Below are 19,639 nucleotides of genomic sequence, written 5' to 3'. Positions count from 1 at the left end.
TATTATTATTATTATTATTAATTGTCATTCCTGTACAGCAGGGGTCCCCAAAGCGTGCCCTTTCAAAGACATTGGACTCCAGCGCCCAGAAGCCTGGGATTCTGGGAGCTGAAGTCCAAAATTCCCTGAAAGCGCACAGTCTGGGGACCACTGCCCTACATAATAATAACAACAAGAATAATGACAACAATAATAATGTGAAGTGAAAGGCTTTCACGGTTGGCATCCATTGTTTTTTGTGAGTGCTACAGAATCCTGGGAGTTGTAGTTTACTGTGGTTATTATTAGTATGAACATTTATTTATGGTGCTGTAAACTTTGCCCAGCGCTTTACATAGTTAGAGCCAAAGTGACCAAACCACACTGCAGGAACAATCTGAGACTGCTTGGACTGCCCTGGTTGAGTGCTAGGGAATGCTGGGAGTTGTAGTTTACTGTGGCACTACAGCTCTCTCACAGAGAGACCCAAACACCTTGCAGAAAGACTCCATCTTGAGACCCCTTGAGCTGCCCTGGCTGAGCGCTAGGGAATGCTGGGAACTTAGTGTGGCCCCAGAGCGCTCTCACAGAGAAAGCTAAGAACTACAGTTCCCAGAATGCCCTAGCACTGAGGCAGGGCAGTTCCAGCAGCCTCAAGGTGGATTATGGTTTTGGACCAAAGTGGTGCCGTGCCGGATTCTTGGTGCAGCCAAAAGAAGTCCCTTTTCCCCTTTCGTCTTCTTCTAGTTCTGGGCCTGATGTTTTTCATTGGCAACCTTTCCTTCAATCAATGAGGAGCTGCTGTCAAAAGTGAAAACCCCCAGTCCATGCCCCTTTCCGCCTGATCCTCCGGCTCTCTGATTGGTCACGCCTCCTGGCCGCTCTCCCGCTGATTGGTCCTCCCAGGCGCGAGGGCCGTCAAGGTCTCCGGCCATTGGCCAGGGCTCGGGTCAGCCCGCTTCGCCGTTTGTGAGATGCTGCCTGGCCAAGGCGCTGGGCTGATATGGAACCAGGCGGGCCTCAGCCAATGGCTGCCCCGTCTGACTGTAGGGCGCTGGGGGCGGAGATTCCTCCGCCTTGCCACCGAATGAGGGAGCGGCTTGGTTGCGCCGTGGGCGCTTTGAAACCCTCAGAGGCTCAGGGCCCTTGTCAATGGGCCTGACAGGCCAAAGTGAAGCACCACATGAACCCCAAATGGCCTCAATAAGCAGGGTCCCAAACACCCTGCGGAAATAATGTGGATTCACACCGCTTGAACTGCCCTGGTTCAGTGCTAGGGAATCCTGGGAATCAGTTTCAGGTGGCCCCAAAGCCCTGAGGAAGCACAGTTTCCCTCCTTTTCCATTGAAATGGCGACTAAAGTCCCTAATAATAATAATAATAATAATAATAATAATGTAATTAACACCCTGCAGACATAATTTGAGACCGCTTTCCCTGCCCTGGCTCAGCGCTAGGGAACCCTGGGAATTGTAGTTTATTGCAGCACCAGAGCTCTCTGACAGAGAAGGCTCCATGTCTCACAAAACGACAGTTCCCAGAACTCCCTAGCATTGAGCCAGGGCAGTCAAAGTGCTCTCGAACTGGATTCTTTCTGCAGTGTGTCACCGCCCCCAGCTACATCCACACTGCGGAAATAAGGCGGTTTGAGACCGCTTGAACTGGCTTGGCTCAATGCTAGGGGATTCTGGGAATGGTAGTGTTTGGGAGGCATTGGGCCTTCTCTGTCAGGAGCTGAGGCCAAGGCCTCGCTCTGGTTTCTTGGCGGAACGCCTCAGTCAGGCTTCAAAGCCTTGGCACCGGGGGGACTATTTTCCTTCCTTGGCGGAAGGTTACGAGCGGAGTGGACAGCGGCACGACGTCCTTGAAAAGCCGCGGCCTGGAGGCGGAGCCCCGCAGTCCCTCTGGAGCCGAGGAGGAGGCAGTTACAGGTCTATCTGTGTGGGGTTTCGGAGCGCCTCTCGCCATGTCTGGGGAGCTGGAGATCATGGAGTCGCAGGTGCTGTGGGAGCCCGACTCCAAGCGGAACACCAACATGGATCAGTTGCGGGCCGCGGTCGCCGACGCTTACGGGATCCGCCTGGGTGAGTCTCTGCCGGGGGAAGGAGAGACAGGAAGGCAGCGGAGAGGCCAATGAATGGAGATGGCGATGGCAGGCCAGGGATGCAGGCAATGGAGGAGAAGCAAGGCCTCTGTCTCCAGGCTTTTCCTTCCTCTTCGGTCTGTTTTCCTCTCGTTCGAAGGACAGCCAGAGAGGTCGGAGGATGGAGCCATCTGGGCAGAGCCTGGAGGATGCCTTGATGGAAGCTGCGGGGATGCCATCAGGGGAAAGGAGAGAAATGGTGGGGAAAGCAGGACTATACATATAGACACATACGCTGTACATCTATCTAGGGACATACTAAACACAAATGACAGGCCATAGGAAAACCATGCTTGCCCATAGGGCAATGGTTGTCCATAGGGATCCATTGGGGAAAAGTGGTCCATAAGGAATCATAGGGGAATAGTTGCCCATAGGGAATCACTGAAGAATCATTGCCCCATGATTCCCCAATGTATACCCCAATGATTCTGTCTGAGTAAGTACAGTTTCCCTATGGGCAACTATTCCCCAATGATTCTCTATGGGCAAACATCCTCCTGTGATTTTCTATGGGCACCTCTATGTTTCTCTAAGGGCAAGTATGGTTTCTTTATGGGCAAGTATTCCCTTATGATTCCCTATGGATAAGCATTCCCCAGTGATTCCCTATGAGCAAGTATTCCCTTATGTTTCCCTAAGAGCAACTGTTCCCCAATGATTCCCTATGGGCGAGTATTCCCCAATGATTCCCTCTGGGCAAGGACTCCCCAATGATTCCCTATGGGCAAGGACTCCCCAATGATTCCCTATGGGCAAGGACTGCCCAATGATTCCCTATGGGCAAGGACTCCCCAATGATTCCCTATGGGCAAGCACTCCCCAATGATTCCCTATGGGCAAGCACTCCCCAATGATTCCCTATGGGCAAGCACTCCCCAATGATTCCCTATGGGCAAGCACTCCCCAATGATTCCCTATGGGCAAGGACTGCCCAATGATTCCCTATGGGCAAGGACTGCCCAATGATTCCCTATGGGCAAGGACTCCCCAATGATTCCCTATGGGCAAGCACTCCCCAATGATTCCCTATGGGCAAGGACTCCCCAATGATTCCCTATGGGCAAGGACTCCCCAATGATTCCCTATGGGCAAGGACTCCCCAATGATTCCCTATGGGCAAGGACTCCCCAATGATTCCCTATGGGCAAGGACTCCCCAATGATTCCCTATGGGCAAGGACTCCCCAATGATTCCCTATGGGCAAGGACTCCCCAATGATTCCCTATGGGCAAGCACTCCCCAATGATTCCCTATGGGCAAGCACTCCCCAATGATTCCCTATGGGCAAGGACTCCCCAATGATTCCCTATGGGCAAGCACTCCCCAATGATTCCCTCTGGGCAAGCACTCCCCAATGATTCCCTCTGGGCAAGGACTCCCCAATGATTCCCTCTGGGCAAGGACTCCCCAATGATTCCCTCTGGGCAAGGACTCCCCAATGATTCCCTCTGGGCAAGCACTCCCCAATGATTCCCTCTGGGCAAGCACTCCCCAATGATTCCCTCTGGGCAAGGACTCCCCAATGATTCCCTCTGGGCAAGGACTCCCCAATGATTCCCTCTGGGCAAGCACTCCCCAATGATTCCCTCTGGGCAAGCACTCCCCAATGATTCCCTCTGGGCAAGCACTCCCCAATGATTCCCTCTGGGCAAGCACTCCCCAATGATTCCCTCTGGGCAAGCACTCCCCAATGATTCCCTCTGGGCAAGCACTCCCCAATGATTCCCTCTGGGCAAGCACTCCCCAATGATTCCCTCTGGGCAAGCACTCCCCAATGATTCCCTCTGGGCAAGCACTCCCCAATGATTCCCTCTGGGCAAGCACTCCCCAATGATTCCCTATGGGCAAGCACTCCCCAATGATTCCCTATGGGCAAGCACTCCCCAATGATTCCCTCTGGGCAAGCACTCCCCAATGATTCCCTCTGGGCAAGCACTCCCCAATGATTCCCTCTGGGCAAGGACTCCCCAATGATTCCCTCTGGGCAAGGACTCCCCAATGATTCCCTCTGGGCAAGGACTCCCCAATGATTCCCTCTGGGCAAGGACTCCCCAATGATTCCCTCTGGGCAAGGACTCCCCAATGATTCCCTCTGGGCAAGGACTCCCCAATGATTCCCTCTGGGCAAGGACTCCCCAATGATTCCCTCTGGGCAAGCACTCCCCAATGATTCCCTCTGGGCAAGCACTCCCCAATGATTCCCTATGGGCAAGCACTCCCCAATGATTCCCTATGGGCAAGCACTCCCCAATGATTCCCTATGGGCAAGCACTCCCCAATGATTCCCTATGGGCAAGCACTCCCCAATGATTCCCTATGGGCAAGCACTCCCCAATGATTCCCTATGGGCAAACATGGTTCCCCTATGGGCATGTATTGTTATTTGTTTAATGCATCCCATATATATATGTAGGCATTGAGTTTATGCAGCTGGTTATAACAGGTCCATGAAGTCTTTGTAGCTGGAGACACTGCCTTGGAAGGGTGGGGAGGAGTATTCTACTGTGTGGTTTGGACCCATGCTGCAATATTTTAAAAAAGAAGAAGCATGATCAGTGATACAAATGATAAAGGGGTATCTGGGCATTTCTTCTTTCCTTCATATCTGGAAAACCACTCTCTATCTTCACTGAATAGCAAGGAGCCAAAATAGGGTGCTGTGTGAACTGAGGTTGGGCCCATTTCATTAGGAACTGGGCACTGGTATGTGTCAGCTACTGGAAACACAAATGCATAGAGATGCGATTCATTTTTCTGGTGCACATGAACAAGAGAGGCTTGCCAGATCACAAGAACCTCACAGTTCATTTTGGAGGGCATTTTCTCTTAGTGCAGCAACAGTAATATAGAGGGTTAAGCTCAGTGGGAGAGAGTCCATGCTTTTGTGTGCGTGGTCCTAGGTTCAGTCCTGGGCATCTCTACTTAGAAGTGGAGAAGCTTCTACCTTTGGAGAGAGACTTCCAGTCTGTGCTGACCATATTGGTCTTGATGGACCACTGGTTTGCTTCAGCATAAAGATGCTTCTGATAGTCATTCACTCCAACTCTAGAGCCACAGTAAGGAAGAAAAAGTCATTGCACTTTTGCATTGGGTTAATATGTCTTGTTTATAGCTATTTTACCATACACATATGTACACAAACACAGTTAAAGTGTTGGGGGGAAAGCAGCCTTGCTCCCACACTTTCTGGCTGTATTTTAAGGACATTTTGTTAGCCTTTTAAATCTTGCAAAGTGTGTAAGCTATGCTGGTATCCTGATAATGCACTTTGGACCTCTTCTGGACACTCCACCAGTCCTTATGTTTATCTCTAGGTATGGCGTTCGGGATATGTTTGGGGAGAGGCTGTCTCAGTGAAACATTGAGTTTGAAAGTGCTTCCATCATTGCGGAGGGAAGGAGACACTGGCCTGTTACAGACAGCCAAAATAAAGCTGCTTCGAGTCACAGTGGAGGTATGGTGTTTCAATGATGCATGCGTCCTAAGAGTCTAGAAGTCGCACCACAGCCACGCTCAAGCCCTAAGGACTGGAGCGTGGCTTTGGTGTGGCTTCTGGACTCTTAGGACGCATGCATCATTGAAACACCATACCTCCACTGTGACTCGAAGCAGCTTTATTTTGGCTGTCTGTAACAGGCCACTATTAACATCCGTGAGGGTGGAGTTGCTAGAGTGAAAACGGGAAAGGGCTCCTTAATGTTTAATTATTATGTGGAAGAGGGAATTCTAGAAGATGTTGTTTGTTTTGCAACCACGTAACCAGCAATGCTTGCTGAAATTCCCTCTTCTGCACAACCGTTAAAGACATGTGAACCATCTCCAGTTTTCACTTTGGCAAGTCTACACAAGGTCTCAAAAAGACACATGCAGATATAAATTGGACTTAGGCTTGCATATGTCACTGATGCTGGCCATGGTGCATAAACCCCATGGAAATGAACAAGAGCTGTGAAGAGTGGGTTCTTTCTCCAGTGAGATTGCATCTCAGAACAGCATCTTAGTGAAATGCGACCCAGGGTCAGCGCTGTGGGTTCCCTGCCTTCCTTCCAGTGGAGCCCCAAGTCTGCCACTGTCTTAGGGCCCAAACAGACAGATCAAAATAAAGCTGCTTTGGGTCACTTTGGAGGTATGCTGTTTAAATGATGCACACATCTTAAGAGACCAGAAGCTGCACCAAAGTTGCTCTCTCGTCCTTAGGACTGGAACATAGCTTTGGCACAGCTTCCAGCCTCTTAGGATGCATGTAGCATTTAGACAGCATACCTCCAAAGTGACCTGAAGCAGCTTTATTTTGGCCTGTCTGTTTCGGCCCTTAGTTAGCCATCTCACCCCAATTCAGAGTAGGGACACTTGCTTTTTTGCCTTTTACATCCTAGAGAGATTCTGAAGTGAGAGCTGTTGACTTTCTTCCTCTTTGTATATATCATTTTCATCTACATTAGAACCCTGCAAATTCAGTTGGACTGTCTGCTTGGCATGTTCAATGGGTGAGGACCATTTCCAGTGCTGGTGTCTTGTAGGTATAGTACTCTTCCATTTTCCCCCTGGAGATAGGCTGGGTGTCCTCATATTCATTTAGCTGTCAAACAAAAGACCTCTTTCAGTAGGGAATTAATCTTTAAGTTGTTGTTCTTATTGGACCTCTTTGGTTTTCTCTCTCTCTTTTCGCCTCTTAATAGTTTAGCATTTTGATATTACAGTTGGCTGTATTGTTTTGATGATTTCTACTTTTGTGTTCATTAGATTTTTATCTCGCCTTTCCACCAAAAATTGTGGTCTAGGTTACTAACCAACTTAGTTTAAAAATAGTTAACCAAGATCGCCATCCATATTGTCACATCAACCCAATCCATTAAAATTAGCACAGTAAAAAGGATTGCAATTATGACATTAATTATTAACCCTTAGCATTTCCAAAGGCACCTTGAAGGGGTACGTCTTCAGCTAATGATCTCACGGTCTAGGGCAGGCAATCAATATTTTAATAGATCAGTAAATAAATCGTCACACACCCTTCATAAAAGCAGCGAGAGTGGGAATTCAGCACAACTCTCAGGGGCTTGCATTCTACAATTGGAGAGCAACACAGGAAAAGGAACATAGATACACAGAAGAGATCTTTTTCCTATCAGGCCTCCACAGTTGATGATATAACAAGGAAGACTTATTTTATTGTCACTTTGGGCTTTTTATGATTGGAAACTGCTCTGATTTATATTTATTTCTATCCTGCCTTTCCCTCAGTTTAGGACTCAAGACAGCTTACAACAAAAAGACCAGCACAAAAGACCAGCAGAAGGCCTCTTTCCCCTAAAAAACAGTTCTCAGAAGTCTGCTGGAATAAAAAGGGTCTCCATCTGCCTGTGGAAAGACAGCAAGGAGGGTGTCAGTCTAACCTCTCTGGGAAGGGAATTCCAGAATCTGGGAGCAGCCACCAAGAATGCCCTCTTTTATGTCCCCACCATGTGTACCTTTGAGGGCAGAGAGACAGAGAGAAGGGCCTTCCCAACAGATCTCAAAGCATGGACAGGTTCATATGGGAGAACATGATCCTTTAGATAACCTGGACCTGAGCTGTATAGGGCTTTAAAGTTCATAACCAGCACTTCCAACTGTGCCCAGAAACAGACCAGCAGACCAGCAAGAAGGTTGTAGCCAGCCTTGGTTAACAATCTGGTGGCAGCTCTTTGCACCAGCTGAGGTTTCCAAATACTCTTCAACAGAAGTCCCATTTAGAGTGTGTTGCAATAATCCAACCAGGATGTGAATAAGGTGCGTGTCACCGTTGCCAGATCAAACGACTGAAGGAACGAGAGCATCTGGTGCACAAGCTTTAAAATGTACAAATCTATTCCTGTGCGCTGCTGAAACCTGAGCTTCCAGGCTCAAGATGGAATCCAGGTGCACAACAAAGCTGTGGATTGGCATCTTCAAGGAGAGTGTGACCCCATCCAGCACAGGCTGGATCCCTATTCCCTGATCTGCCTTTTAACTGACCTAAGTACCTTGGGTTGTCTGGATTAAGTTTCAGTTCACCATCATCCAGGCCATGACTGATAACAGGCACAGGTTTAGGACTGAAAGAGTTTCCTTGGATTGTGGTGGAAAGAAGTAATAGTGTTGTGTATCATCCACATACTGATAGCACCGGACTGCAAAACTCTGAGTGATCTTTCCTAGTAGAGGTTTTGTGTATATGTTAAATACCATGAAAGACAGAACCAAGCCCCACAGACCAAAGGCCAAGGAGTTAAGCAGGAGTCTCTGAGCACCATCTTCTGGGTTTGCTCCTGCGAGAAGGAACAAAGCCACTGCCAGTCCCATCATAGCCAAGTGGCCCAGAAGGCTGATGGTACTGAAAGCTGGTGAGAGATCCAGCAGAACCAACAAGGACACATTCCTACTGTCCAGTTCTGGTATAGGTTGTCCACTCAAGAGACCAAAGCTGTGTCTTTTCCATAACCAGGTCTGAAATCAGATAGAAACGGATCCAGTTAATCTGTCTCATCCAGAAGCCCCTGGAACCAGGAGCCCATCAGCTCATTAAATAGAGAAATCTATTAGAAATCTAGTTACTAGATACAGAAATCTAATAATAAATATTTTGAGACCCATTTCTGTGGAGTCTGTCATTGTGGCCATTGAGGCACTTTTCTCTCCTTCCCATATGACCCAAATTCTTCAACAAAGAAATCAGCATCTTCTATTTCTTCCTTAATTCATTGAGCTAAATGTCCATAGATACTGGAAGGCTTGCCTTGAGATGTATTTTCCGTGCCACCAGAGCCTAAGATTGATAACCAGGAGGACATTTGGTTCTGTTTGCCTTTCCTTAGGCGTCCTAATGGGAAGGGAGGTATTAACCACTTCTCAACAAATAAGCAAGAACAGCTAATGAGCCATTTTCCTGAATTAAAAAATAAGGACAGGTGGCTTTCACAACTGGGCTGGGCTTGTAGATGTTTTGTTGAGTAAAGTAAAGTAACAAAATTTGTGCGATTAATATCAATAAATCTTAATAAAGCATAGTTTTTTGTGGGGTTTTTTTGGGCTATGTGGCCATGTTCTAGAAGAGTTTCTTCCTGACGTTTCGCCAGTTTGATTTGGGGTGGGAATGCCTATTTAAGACATGCAGTAGCAGCAGGAGGAGGAGTAAGGTAGTAGGATGAATTTTTAAAGATGGATGAATGACCCTGTATCGGAGGTGGTTGATCATGTTTTATTGAAATGTCCAATTCCTTGTGCGGACAACTTTGTCTGGTTTAGGCTAGGAATTCTCCAGCTTTTGTCTCAGATGGGGCCTTTTAATACGGGTGAGCATTCAGAAATATGACATCTGTAACCTTCCATCTGAAGGGGTGCAAACTATGCTACTGCTTCATTTTGCTACACATAGAGCTTTGGCCCACAGATATTGGTGCAGCGATGTAATTTGTCCTCCATCTGATTTTCTTGCTGTTCCTTCCTGTAAAATAACCAAACTTGCTTATGAAAACAATAGGATATGAAAATACATCAAATGCATCAGTAAGTGCCTTCTTTGTCTGTCTGTCTGTCTATCTACCAATCTATATAACTGAACGATGGATGTTGTGTTTAATTTGCAGCCAACTACAGTGAACTGTACCACTGGTCAGTAGAGCATTATCCGGATTTCTGGGCAGAATTTTGGAAGTTCAGTGGGATTGTCTTCTCTCACCTCTATGATGAGGTAAGCCATTATGGATATTGGAACCTTTCGTTTTATTTCCAAGTTACTTTAAATAACCTGTGTTGTAAAGTGAATGCTCAGTAGAATGGCTTATCCAAACAAATTTGGAAAGCTGTTGATCTCTTGACCACAAATATGGCTATTATTTGTATATAGATGACATTTATACTTCTACAGTTAGGAACTGTTTTGAACAGCTTATGTCGCAATTTATAAAAGACGAAACAGTCTTTGCCCTCAGGCACATTCTAGAAAGACGTGCCACAAAAGAAAACAGAGGTGAAGAAGAAAAAGGATAATGAGAAAAATTTGGCATCAGTTTTTAATGTTAGGATGTTCTCCAGCCTGGTAGAATGACTGAAGGATTATGATTCAGGAGATGCACAGCCTCTTGGAGCTGGCTTCTTAGGAAGGCTGATGGTAGCCTTACTTTTCTTTTCTCTCCCTTGGCCTTACAGATCATAGTGTCACACCACCTAGTGATTCTGTAATGAAAGGAGCTCTAGGCTACATATTTGGAAGTCCTCCTGTAAAATGTGTTGTCACTGTTGGATCTGTGGTGGTCGTCTCACATGTCAAGTAAACCACTGAAGTTGCAATTATGAAGTGACAAAGCAGTCTTGTGTGAACAGGGGCTTAAGGAGAACTGACATTCTGTGTCCTAAGTTCTATTGTGAATTCTGACTAGTGTAGAGCTGACTTGGTACACATGATGCCCAAGAGCTAAGAGTTACCTCCAATGACTGGACGTGGACTACAGAGGGGGTTTACCTCTGTGGTCGGCCATCGGAAACACGCCTTGTGTTCAGAAGGATTTCTTTTTGTCCTGGGAGTTAGAAACATCTCTGATACCAGGTGATCAGTGACAGGGCTGGTTGAAGCCATTTTGCTGCATGAGGCAAAATTGCAAATGGTATCTTCACACCCACCCATACAGGTCAAGGTGCATAGCACCTAAAGTCAGCCAAGTTACCTTGGCTTATGGGGCAGAAAAGCCTACATCCATCCTAGTTGTAAAAATAATAACCTAAGATAAAAGTGAAATAACATCAACAAGAACATACAGTACCTCCACTTCATGACATGCAAAGCCTGTTGCTTGAGGCATCTAGTTGGGCTGGCTCTGACTTTTGCGTTCCTGGCTAGACCAATGACTTCACATTCTTTTGCTCCACACACGTGTACGGTGGTCCCTCCACATTCGCTGGGGTTAAGGGTGAAGGACACCCATGAATATGGGAAAACCACAAATTAAAAAAAAACTTTATTTTTACCTAAGAGAACACCTCTCTAGGAATCTCCAGGTCCTCCAGTGCAACTGTATGGTCAGCATCTGCCAGAAGTGGATCATGGAATCACGCTGGACAACCTACAAATGCCTAGAGAAGTGGGTTTTTTTCTAGGAATCTTTAGGTCTTCCAGTGTGCCTCTGTGGTCAACTTCCAGCAGAGTTGTGCTGGAGGACCTAGAGATTCCTAGAGAGAATATACTGTATTAATCAAAACCGCAATTAATAAAACCTACACAAGTCAAGGCTGCAAATCTTCTATGTGGGAGAACACAGCTGAGGTAATGGAGGAAATGAGGGCATCCTAATGTGGGAGCCACATGGAGAGCCTGGGTAGCAAATTCTGGTACCTTCTGTACACAGTCCTAGTATCTGCCTCTAAAACTGAAATGAAATCAGACCAAACGGGGCTGGTCCCACCTGCTTGCTTTTGGCATTCCTACACAATAGGGTGGGCAAATGTCTCCATACGATGACTGTGATGGGCTGATAGGTAGCATAACAAACAGGAGCTAGCATTGGCAGCACCCTCTGAGGAAAGAAGTAGCACGTTCCAGACATGAGTAGAAAAAATACTGTCACCCCATGGATTTAGACAATGGGATGGCACTGAGGACAACTTGACAATAGAAGAATACTTCTGTTCCCATGAGCTTTAAGTTGTCAGAGAGCTTGTGGGTGGGAAGGTGGAAGCCAGACAAGAGCTTGAAGCTTGTGAGATGCCACCCTAGAACAGCCTGCATGAGTTGCTTTAAGATTTCAAAGCTCTTATCTCCTAAGGATGTCTGGTGTTCTTCCATTAGGTGGTTGATCCTTCTAAGAGCATTGCAGATGTTCCAGAATGGTTTAAAGGCAGCCGGCTGAACTATGCAGAAAACCTCTTGAAGCACAAAGAGAACGATAAAATTGCCCTCTATGCTGCACGTGAGTAGCCTCTGCAAATCTTGTTACTTGGCACCCACTGGCAACTGTGGCCCTCTTACAGCTCCTATCAGCTCTAGCTGTGTAGCTGATGGTGATGAATAATGGGAGATGAAATCCAAAATCATCTGTATGTTCACAATGGCTAATCTCCCTACATAATCCACCCCGCACTCTCAGGACATCTGGGAAGTTCTTACTAGAATATTATAATACCAGGTTAATGACAACTTCACATAAGGCATTCACTGCCATGGCCCCAAGATTATGGAATGACCTACCGGAAGAGATCCGTCTCATTACTACCTTAGAGGCCTTTAAGAAAGCACTCAAAACGGAACTCTTCTGGCGGGCTTATCCACTGAATTCCATATTAAAAGGTTATGACGACTGTTCTTCCTTGACTCTGATTGTTGGCTAATGGACGAATTGTAATTTTTAGAGAATAGGAATTCTTGGTAAATTCAGTGTTAGTATTTTATTGCTGTATTGATTGTAAATTGTACTAAGTGTCTTTTAAGGTTGTAATCCTGCCTCGATCCGTGGGAAAGGTGGGAGGTATAAATAAACTATTAATCTCTGTACTGGCTGGAGCAGTGGTTCTCACACTTTAGTCCTCCAGAGATTTTGGACTTCAGTTTCCAGAGGTCCTAGACTTCTTGGCCAGTGGCCAGGAATTTGAGGACCTGAAGTCCCAAACATTTGGAGGACCAAAGATTAAAACCCTCTAAGCTAAAGTGAGATAGTTAATTCACTGAGGATGGTGTGGGCGCAAGGTAGTCTCTTTTACCTGACACTGCATGGGTATGTGGTATGAATGGACATGCTGGTATGAGAGGAGGTGTTCCCTAAGGTATCTTGGAGGGCTTAAACTGCTTAGGTCCTTAAAGGTATATCAATACATTAAATTGTGCCTGGAATCAAATTGGTAATTTATTCCATGAAACCGTTCTCTAGTATACCATGTCCCAAATTTTTGATGTTTGGATACAGGGATGTGTTTCTCCCTCCTGGACTGCTATAGGAGGCATGCCTCCTTCTACTAAACACACACACACACACACACACATGTGTCTTTAGACAATTTGCAGATTAATGTGCAAAACATACTTTTCATAAGGATGATTCTGGCCATCCTCCTTTGAACCTTTGCTTGATTAGTCAGTAACAGGACCGTGCTTTTTGGAAAATAGGGATGCTTCAGTAATCCCTCTGCATCTGCCAGGTGCAGTGATTTTGGCTTTTGGTTTTTCAGAAGTTTTGGATTTCAAGTCTCAAGAACCCAAGGCAGTGTGGCCAGTGGTTAGGGATTCTGAGCATTAACATGTAACACTTCTGGATGGTCAAAGGTTGAGAACAACTGCATTAATGAAACCCGATATGCCCTCACATACTCTTTCAGGATGGTGTCCGCTGTCCATATCTGGTGGGGAGGTGACTGATGCCTTTCCCCCCATACCCTGGAGGCAGCAATATCGTGGATGAATCCATTGTGGTAGTTTAGCTTTTTTATGGCATATTTCTGCCCTCTCACTGAACATTGATGTGCCTCATTGCACTGGGAATGGCACTGCTAATGCAGTTTCTTGAACTGATGCACTACTAATTTGACTTTGCAAGACTTCTCACTGTTTGGTGTGTTGGCTTGTTTGTAACTGATCTGTGAAATGAGCCTCTGAAAATCAACATGGTCAAGTTGCACAAGCACGATTTATTAATTCCTGGGTAGTGCATCAGCCAAGCTGACCTGCGCTAAATGGTCTTGCAGCTTAACTGTCTTCTGATTTCATCATAGCTGTAGGGGTGTTGCTTTGCCTTGCAGCCGCTAAGAGATTGCAATCGATTCCCAAACCAGCTTGTACATTCCCCAGTTAGTCTTTTGTCAAACCTGTTCTCCCCTCCTTTTCAGGGCTTTCTCTAGCCTGTTGGAGAAACAAGTAGACATGCTGGCAGAACCTTGAGTTCTGTCTCTCTTGCAGCCATGCCTCCTTTACCTTCAACTTCTTATGGATGTTATAGTGAGTCTGTTTTCTTAAGACAGACTGGCAGGTAAGCCCAGAAAACATACCTGTCCTTTGCCAGAAGCACTAATATTAATCACTTTCGGTACTTTGAAGATTTAAAAAAGAACTTTGCAATTGTTACATATAATTTTATCAACAACTGTAGGTTGTTAAACCAGTTAAACCAAATGCTGCCCCTCAAATGGTAGGAATGACCAGCCTGTGCTGCCTAGGCTACCTGGGAGTCCTATAGTAGAAGTGAATAGCAATGGATCTTCCAGGACTTCTTTTGGTACTGAGTTTTAGTAGTGATTCAGCTCTCCAGCTCTTTCACGCTTTCTCCATACGATAGAACACATGCTATACACCAGGGTTAGGACACCTTTGGCCCTCTGCATATTGTTGGTCTTCAGCTCCCAGAAGCCCCAGCCAGCAGGGCTGATGGTAAGGGATTGTGGTAGTTGTAGTTCAAAACATCTGGAGGGCTAGAGTATCTATTTCCTCCTGTTTGAGACATAGCCAGCTTGTGTCCCAAGTAGAGAGAAGACGAGGCTTGACACAAAGGGAAAGGCAGATGGGGAGGGGAAAAGAAAACAAGAAAACCCAGGTACAGGTTCTCGGTCTTCTCAGTTTCTTCAGCCTGGAGTGATTGCTCTTGGGTGACAGCTGGTTAGAGGAAAGGCCTGACTGAGTTGACTTCTCAGGAGGGTTGATGGTGGCCACCACTTCACTTTAATACTGGAAGCACCCATAGGATTGCATTGTGAGATCATAACCCTGGGTGTTGTGCAGAGCAATACAGCCTTGTAGGACCTGTTGTACAGAGTTCTTCTGAAGAGTGGGCTGGGAAGCAAAGGTGATTTTTTCTCTCTCGCTCTCATGGAGCTGATTTCATACAATATAGGTTTCATCATCAGAGGTAACCACATTTCCTCACAAGTGCTCTGGGCTGCCAGCTGTATAGTCTCTCCAATGGGTGTGTGTGATGCAGAGGTTTATGACTAAGCTTTGTCATTCCCTCCCTGCCCGCCTTTCTCTGTTCTTTATTTGTCTTAAGGAGATTAAGTACTAAATCAGTATGGGGTTTTAATAGCTCTTGGTTCAGTGTCAGAACAGAGCTTATGGAATCTAGTACCAAGAAGGAGTGGTGTGGGTTCTTGCCAAGCTCTCCAGAGCTTCTTGGAAGGTTAGAGACCTGGGCAGCAGCCTCTATCCTGTCCTTCAAATACTGAGCAGATACTAAGTTTTACCACCAAAATGGAAATTGTGAGAAAAGTGAAGGCTGTTCGAGGAAAAAAAAGTCATCCTGGGATGCACTTGGAAGAAGCTCAAGTGGTCTCCAGAAGATTCAATATGTTTTAGTTTACTTACGCAAGGCTTACCTGACCTGGTTCTTTCGTTTCACATGTGCACAATGTTAGCTTTGAATAAAAGGTTTGCTGAAACATGTTGAGCTGCTCTTCTGTTTTGAGATGCAGGAATCTATTCCTGATCTTTCCATGTTATTTCTACCTGTGCTACCAAAGAAGTAAAGCTCAGGAGCACATCTACTTTGTTAACTTTAGGTATACCTGTATAATGCTTCCTATGTTCTGTGTAACACCTGGAGGACTGTACGATTCTTATCTCTGCTCTTACCACTTCACCACACTGGTTCTTGCTTGAAACTATTTATCAGCAGGTCCTTCCTAAGGCTTGGGGAAATTCTTTCCACAGCGTAGCCTTTTTGCCATCTCTGCAGTCATCTTCTCACCTGTCTGGGGCTGACTCTGTTCTTCCTTGTTCCCCAATGCAAACTTGCTAACGGAACCTGTCTTCTTCTAAACCACATTTTTTCCCACAGAGGAAGGAAAGGAAGAAATCGTGAAGGTGACTTTTGAAGAGCTAAGGCAACAAGTCGCTCTGTATGCTGCAGCCATGAGGAAAATGGGAGTGCAAACAGGAGACAGAGTTGTTGGTGAGTCAGCCTCTCTTTCATTCTGTCCCTTCCCCCAGTTTCTTAAACTAGCCATTCAAAGACTGGCAAACATGTTTGATGCAAACATTCCCATGAAGGAGCCATTATGCTTTATGTTTGACTTGGGATAAAGTGAAGTCTTGGAAGCAGGATGCTTGGAAGAGTCCCAAACTTCCACTTCTAGAGGGAATAAGCAGTGCTCTCCTGACTGCTGCTTCTGTTGGAGGCCATCACTTCCCTCTCCATGTCCACTTCTGAATCACTTGTATAAATTGACTTTTGCTTCCATGTTGTTCTCAGAATAAGGTTGGCTAATGAGAACACAATGTATATGGCAAGAGCAAGCATGGTGTAGTGCAGTAGTTCCCAACTTTGGTCCTCTAGGTGTTTTGGATGTCGCAGAATTCCTGACTTGGCCAAGCCACCTAGGGCTTCTGGGAGTTGAAGTCCAAAAAAGCTGGATGACCAAAGTTTGGGAACCACTGGCATAGTGGTTTGAGTGTTGGAGTGGGACTGTAAGAGACCAGGGTTCAAATCCTTGCTCAGACATGGAAGCCCACTGGGCATCCTCAGGCAAATTACATTGTCTCAGCCCACAGATGAAAGCAGTGGCGAACCTCTTGTGAATAAATCTTTTTCAAGGAATCCAAGACAGCTGTAGGATGGGATGCTATAGATTGGAGGTGACTTGAAAGCGCATAACAAAGTGTATACTACTCACATACATTGAACTGGTTGGCAATGGCCATGGCTAGCAAACCCACTTCCAAACTTCTGATTTGCTGATTGATTCTCCAACTTCGGCTTGGCATGATCACTGAATGGAGGCAATATCTTTTCCACCTCTTGCAACAATAACTCCTGCTTCTTGAGAAATCTTGACGGGATTGGAATAAGTAAAGGATGTGTGTGAGGTATGCGGGGATGGAATAAAGATCTACTTCTCCATGTAGCACAGGGACGATGACATACTTTGTCCTGATGCCCCCACTCTGCCTCTTGAAGAAGCTTGAGCATTCAAATTTGGTAGTTCTTATCATAGAATTGGAAAAAGTTTAGTTTCTGGTTTTATGTGGTGTGTTGGCACTCTTCTTACTGAAATCTTCAGCAGTGGAATGTTATCCCCTGTGTGATGCAATATAGCTTTTGACAGCTCTGCACTGGAAATTACCTGCTCTACCTACCTGTTTTCTGGCAGGCCTTGAGCAACAAGTGGTATGTAATACAGTTCATTAGCTTGGTGTCTTTCTCATTGCTCAGTTGAAGGTGTTGAAACTCTGCTCATCCCATCTCAATTTGATCCTAAATTATTAGCAAGGTATGGTGGTGGTTAATAGGTTGACCAGTGCATTGTGCCCATTCAGGGGGGAGTTGTGGTATTGTGCAAAGTAGTTATTTTGTGAGGTTATTTTGTGTGGATTATATATACCTGTGGGACCTTTGTTTGGGAGGAAATGGTTTATGTGTTAATGGTGGCGTTGGTTTGTGTCTTGTACTGTGTTGAATGGCGCAGCCTGGAGGTGTGTTGTGGGGGTAGGGAATGTGCAAGGGGTCTTTGTGTCTATTTAATGGGTAATTCATTGTCTGCAGGGAAACCCCTTGAGCCTGGGTGGTGTTCATTTGTTTGTCTTGAGTCTTGATTTTGGTGTTTTTGGCATATCTCCCCACAACACACCTCCAGGCTGTGCCATTCAACACAGTACAACATGTAAACTAACTCCACCATTAACATGTAAAAAACCACTTCCTCCCCACCAAGGGACCCACAGGTATATATACACCACACACTTCCATGCCACCAACCTCTGAAAATGCCAGCCACAGATGCAGGCGAAACGTCAGGAATAAATTCTTCCAGAATGCAGCCTCATAGCCTGAAAAACCCACAGAAAACCATGGATGCTGGCCATGCAAGCCTTCAACTTTACATTTTGGGAAATGTTTCCTCTCATGATCCCGGCTTGAAGTGGGTTGTTTGGTAAGTTGATGATGGTGTGTGGTTCCACTTCTGCCTAGGATGACAACCAAGGGGAGGTTGATCCCCCAAATGTTGAAATGTTTCCCGGAGCCTGAAGGACTTGTTTTGTGCTAGTGGGAAGAAGGAAATACATCTGTGGTTGCTTTCATGCTCATCGATGGCAACTTATTCTCCCTTGCGGGAAGGTCTTTGATAGGGGAGGAAGTCCACTAGCCTCCTACGGCTAGTCCTGCGTAAGAGTCTGTAGGGTAACTTGTTTGGGGTTTGAACTTTAAGCTTGGAAGTACAGGAAATGTTACGTTTTTTCTCCACTCCCCCTCAGGGTAATGTACTTTTGCCCTCCAGACTGCTCTCCAGAAAGAATGAGAACTGTAACATAAGTACAGAGCTTGAGAGAGCTTTTTTTGAGGCTAATAGCTCCCAGAATTCTGTTGCAATGCTGGCTGAGGGATTTTGCAAATTGTGATCCAAAAAAGTAACTTTTACTGTGCAATGCTTTTTGAGCATGAGGGTGATGTCAATGTATTTTCAAGAGAGTAGGAGGCGAGCTCTGTTTGACAGGGTCCTTCTTGACTCTGACTTTTTTTTAAAGCGGAGCTCTCTTGCCACAACAAACTACCATTCCCAGCATTCCATAGCATTGACCCACAACAGTTAAAATGGTGTCAGACTGGATTATCTCTGCAGTGTGGATGCAGCCTCAGTCTTTGAAGTGTGCCTTGAGGTGTACACCTAGATTTCCCTACCCAATCTTCTCATCATTTCAACCATCGCACCTGGGTTTCACATTTTAGTTATCTTCTACCTCCTCCAGTGTGTTCCCCCAACTTACACAAGGGCTAGGACATGAGGAGATAACTACTACATGATGGGATGTGAGTGTGGGATTTTCTTTTCTTTTTTTTATTCTTTTCTTTGGCTGTTTTATCACTTGGTTGAGGATCTATTCCAATGCTGTAACTGTCTCGATTGCCACTGTTCTAGGTTATTTGCCCAATGGTATCCATGCAGTGGAAGCAATGTTAGCAGCTGCAAGCATTGGTGCCATTTGGAGTGCGACGTCGCCGGACTTCGGCATCAACGTAAGTAATGTAATTGTGGAAAATGTGCCAAGGTTGCAGCTCCCTTGCCCCAGTGGGAGTGGGTGCTTTTGTGATGTGCAAGCCACCCAGTTAAAGGAAACAGTCAGCATTTATCTCTCGTCCCTCCCCACTTTTCTCATCATCCATGGGAGAAGGGAAAAGATGGTTCATGATGCAAAAGAACACTTTTTCCCTTCTCCCATAGATAATGAGAATGAGGCTGTATCTTGAAGAACATAGAAGGAACTGGTAATTGCTAAAAGTAGCATTCAGATATTAGGGGGAAAACATCAGAAATATGTGATAATTTCCATGTGTGCGCTTTGAATGGAGACAGTTCCAGGTTTAATCCCTAGCATCGTATTTTAAAACATAATGTATCCGCACTAGCCATTGCTTCAAAAACTTAATAACATGTTTGCAGTACTGTTACTTATTGTTTTTGGTTAGTGTGTGATGTGCTACAAGTATACCCCAATTAATAAATACATGTGTTCCTGGGCATGGGAATAGGGTTCTAAACCACCTAAAAGAGCAGTGCGGCATGTTTCAGTAAAATTTCTATTTAAAACGG

At 45.7% G+C, this 19,639-nt stretch overlaps 1 protein-coding gene across 1 annotated transcript in view; it reads left to right on the top strand.

The window, feature by feature from the left end:
- Window positions 1-1,876: 1,876 nt before the first annotated feature.
- LOC149281118 (acetoacetyl-CoA synthetase) overlaps window positions 1,877-19,639 on the top strand; it is a 48,726-nt gene continuing 30,963 nt past the window's right edge. Inside the window, exons 1-5 of the mRNA XM_089499650.1 lie at window positions 1,877-2,063; window positions 9,733-9,836; window positions 11,928-12,048; window positions 15,892-16,005; window positions 18,968-19,065. Of these exons, the coding sequence (XP_089355776.1) occupies window positions 1,946-2,063; window positions 9,733-9,836; window positions 11,928-12,048; window positions 15,892-16,005; window positions 18,968-19,065 (555 nt within the window). The 5' untranslated portion in view covers window positions 1,877-1,945. The remainder of the gene's footprint in view (window positions 2,064-9,732; window positions 9,837-11,927; window positions 12,049-15,891; window positions 16,006-18,967; window positions 19,066-19,639) is intronic.

Source organism: Sceloporus occidentalis, unplaced genomic scaffold, assembly GCF_023333645.1.
Source record: "Sceloporus occidentalis isolate IW3139 unplaced genomic scaffold, rSceOcc1.0.p SCAF_138, whole genome shotgun sequence".
Classification (NCBI taxonomy): domain Eukaryota; kingdom Metazoa; phylum Chordata; class Lepidosauria; order Squamata; family Phrynosomatidae; genus Sceloporus; species Sceloporus occidentalis.
This window is presented reverse-complemented; position numbering and strand designations above follow the sequence as displayed.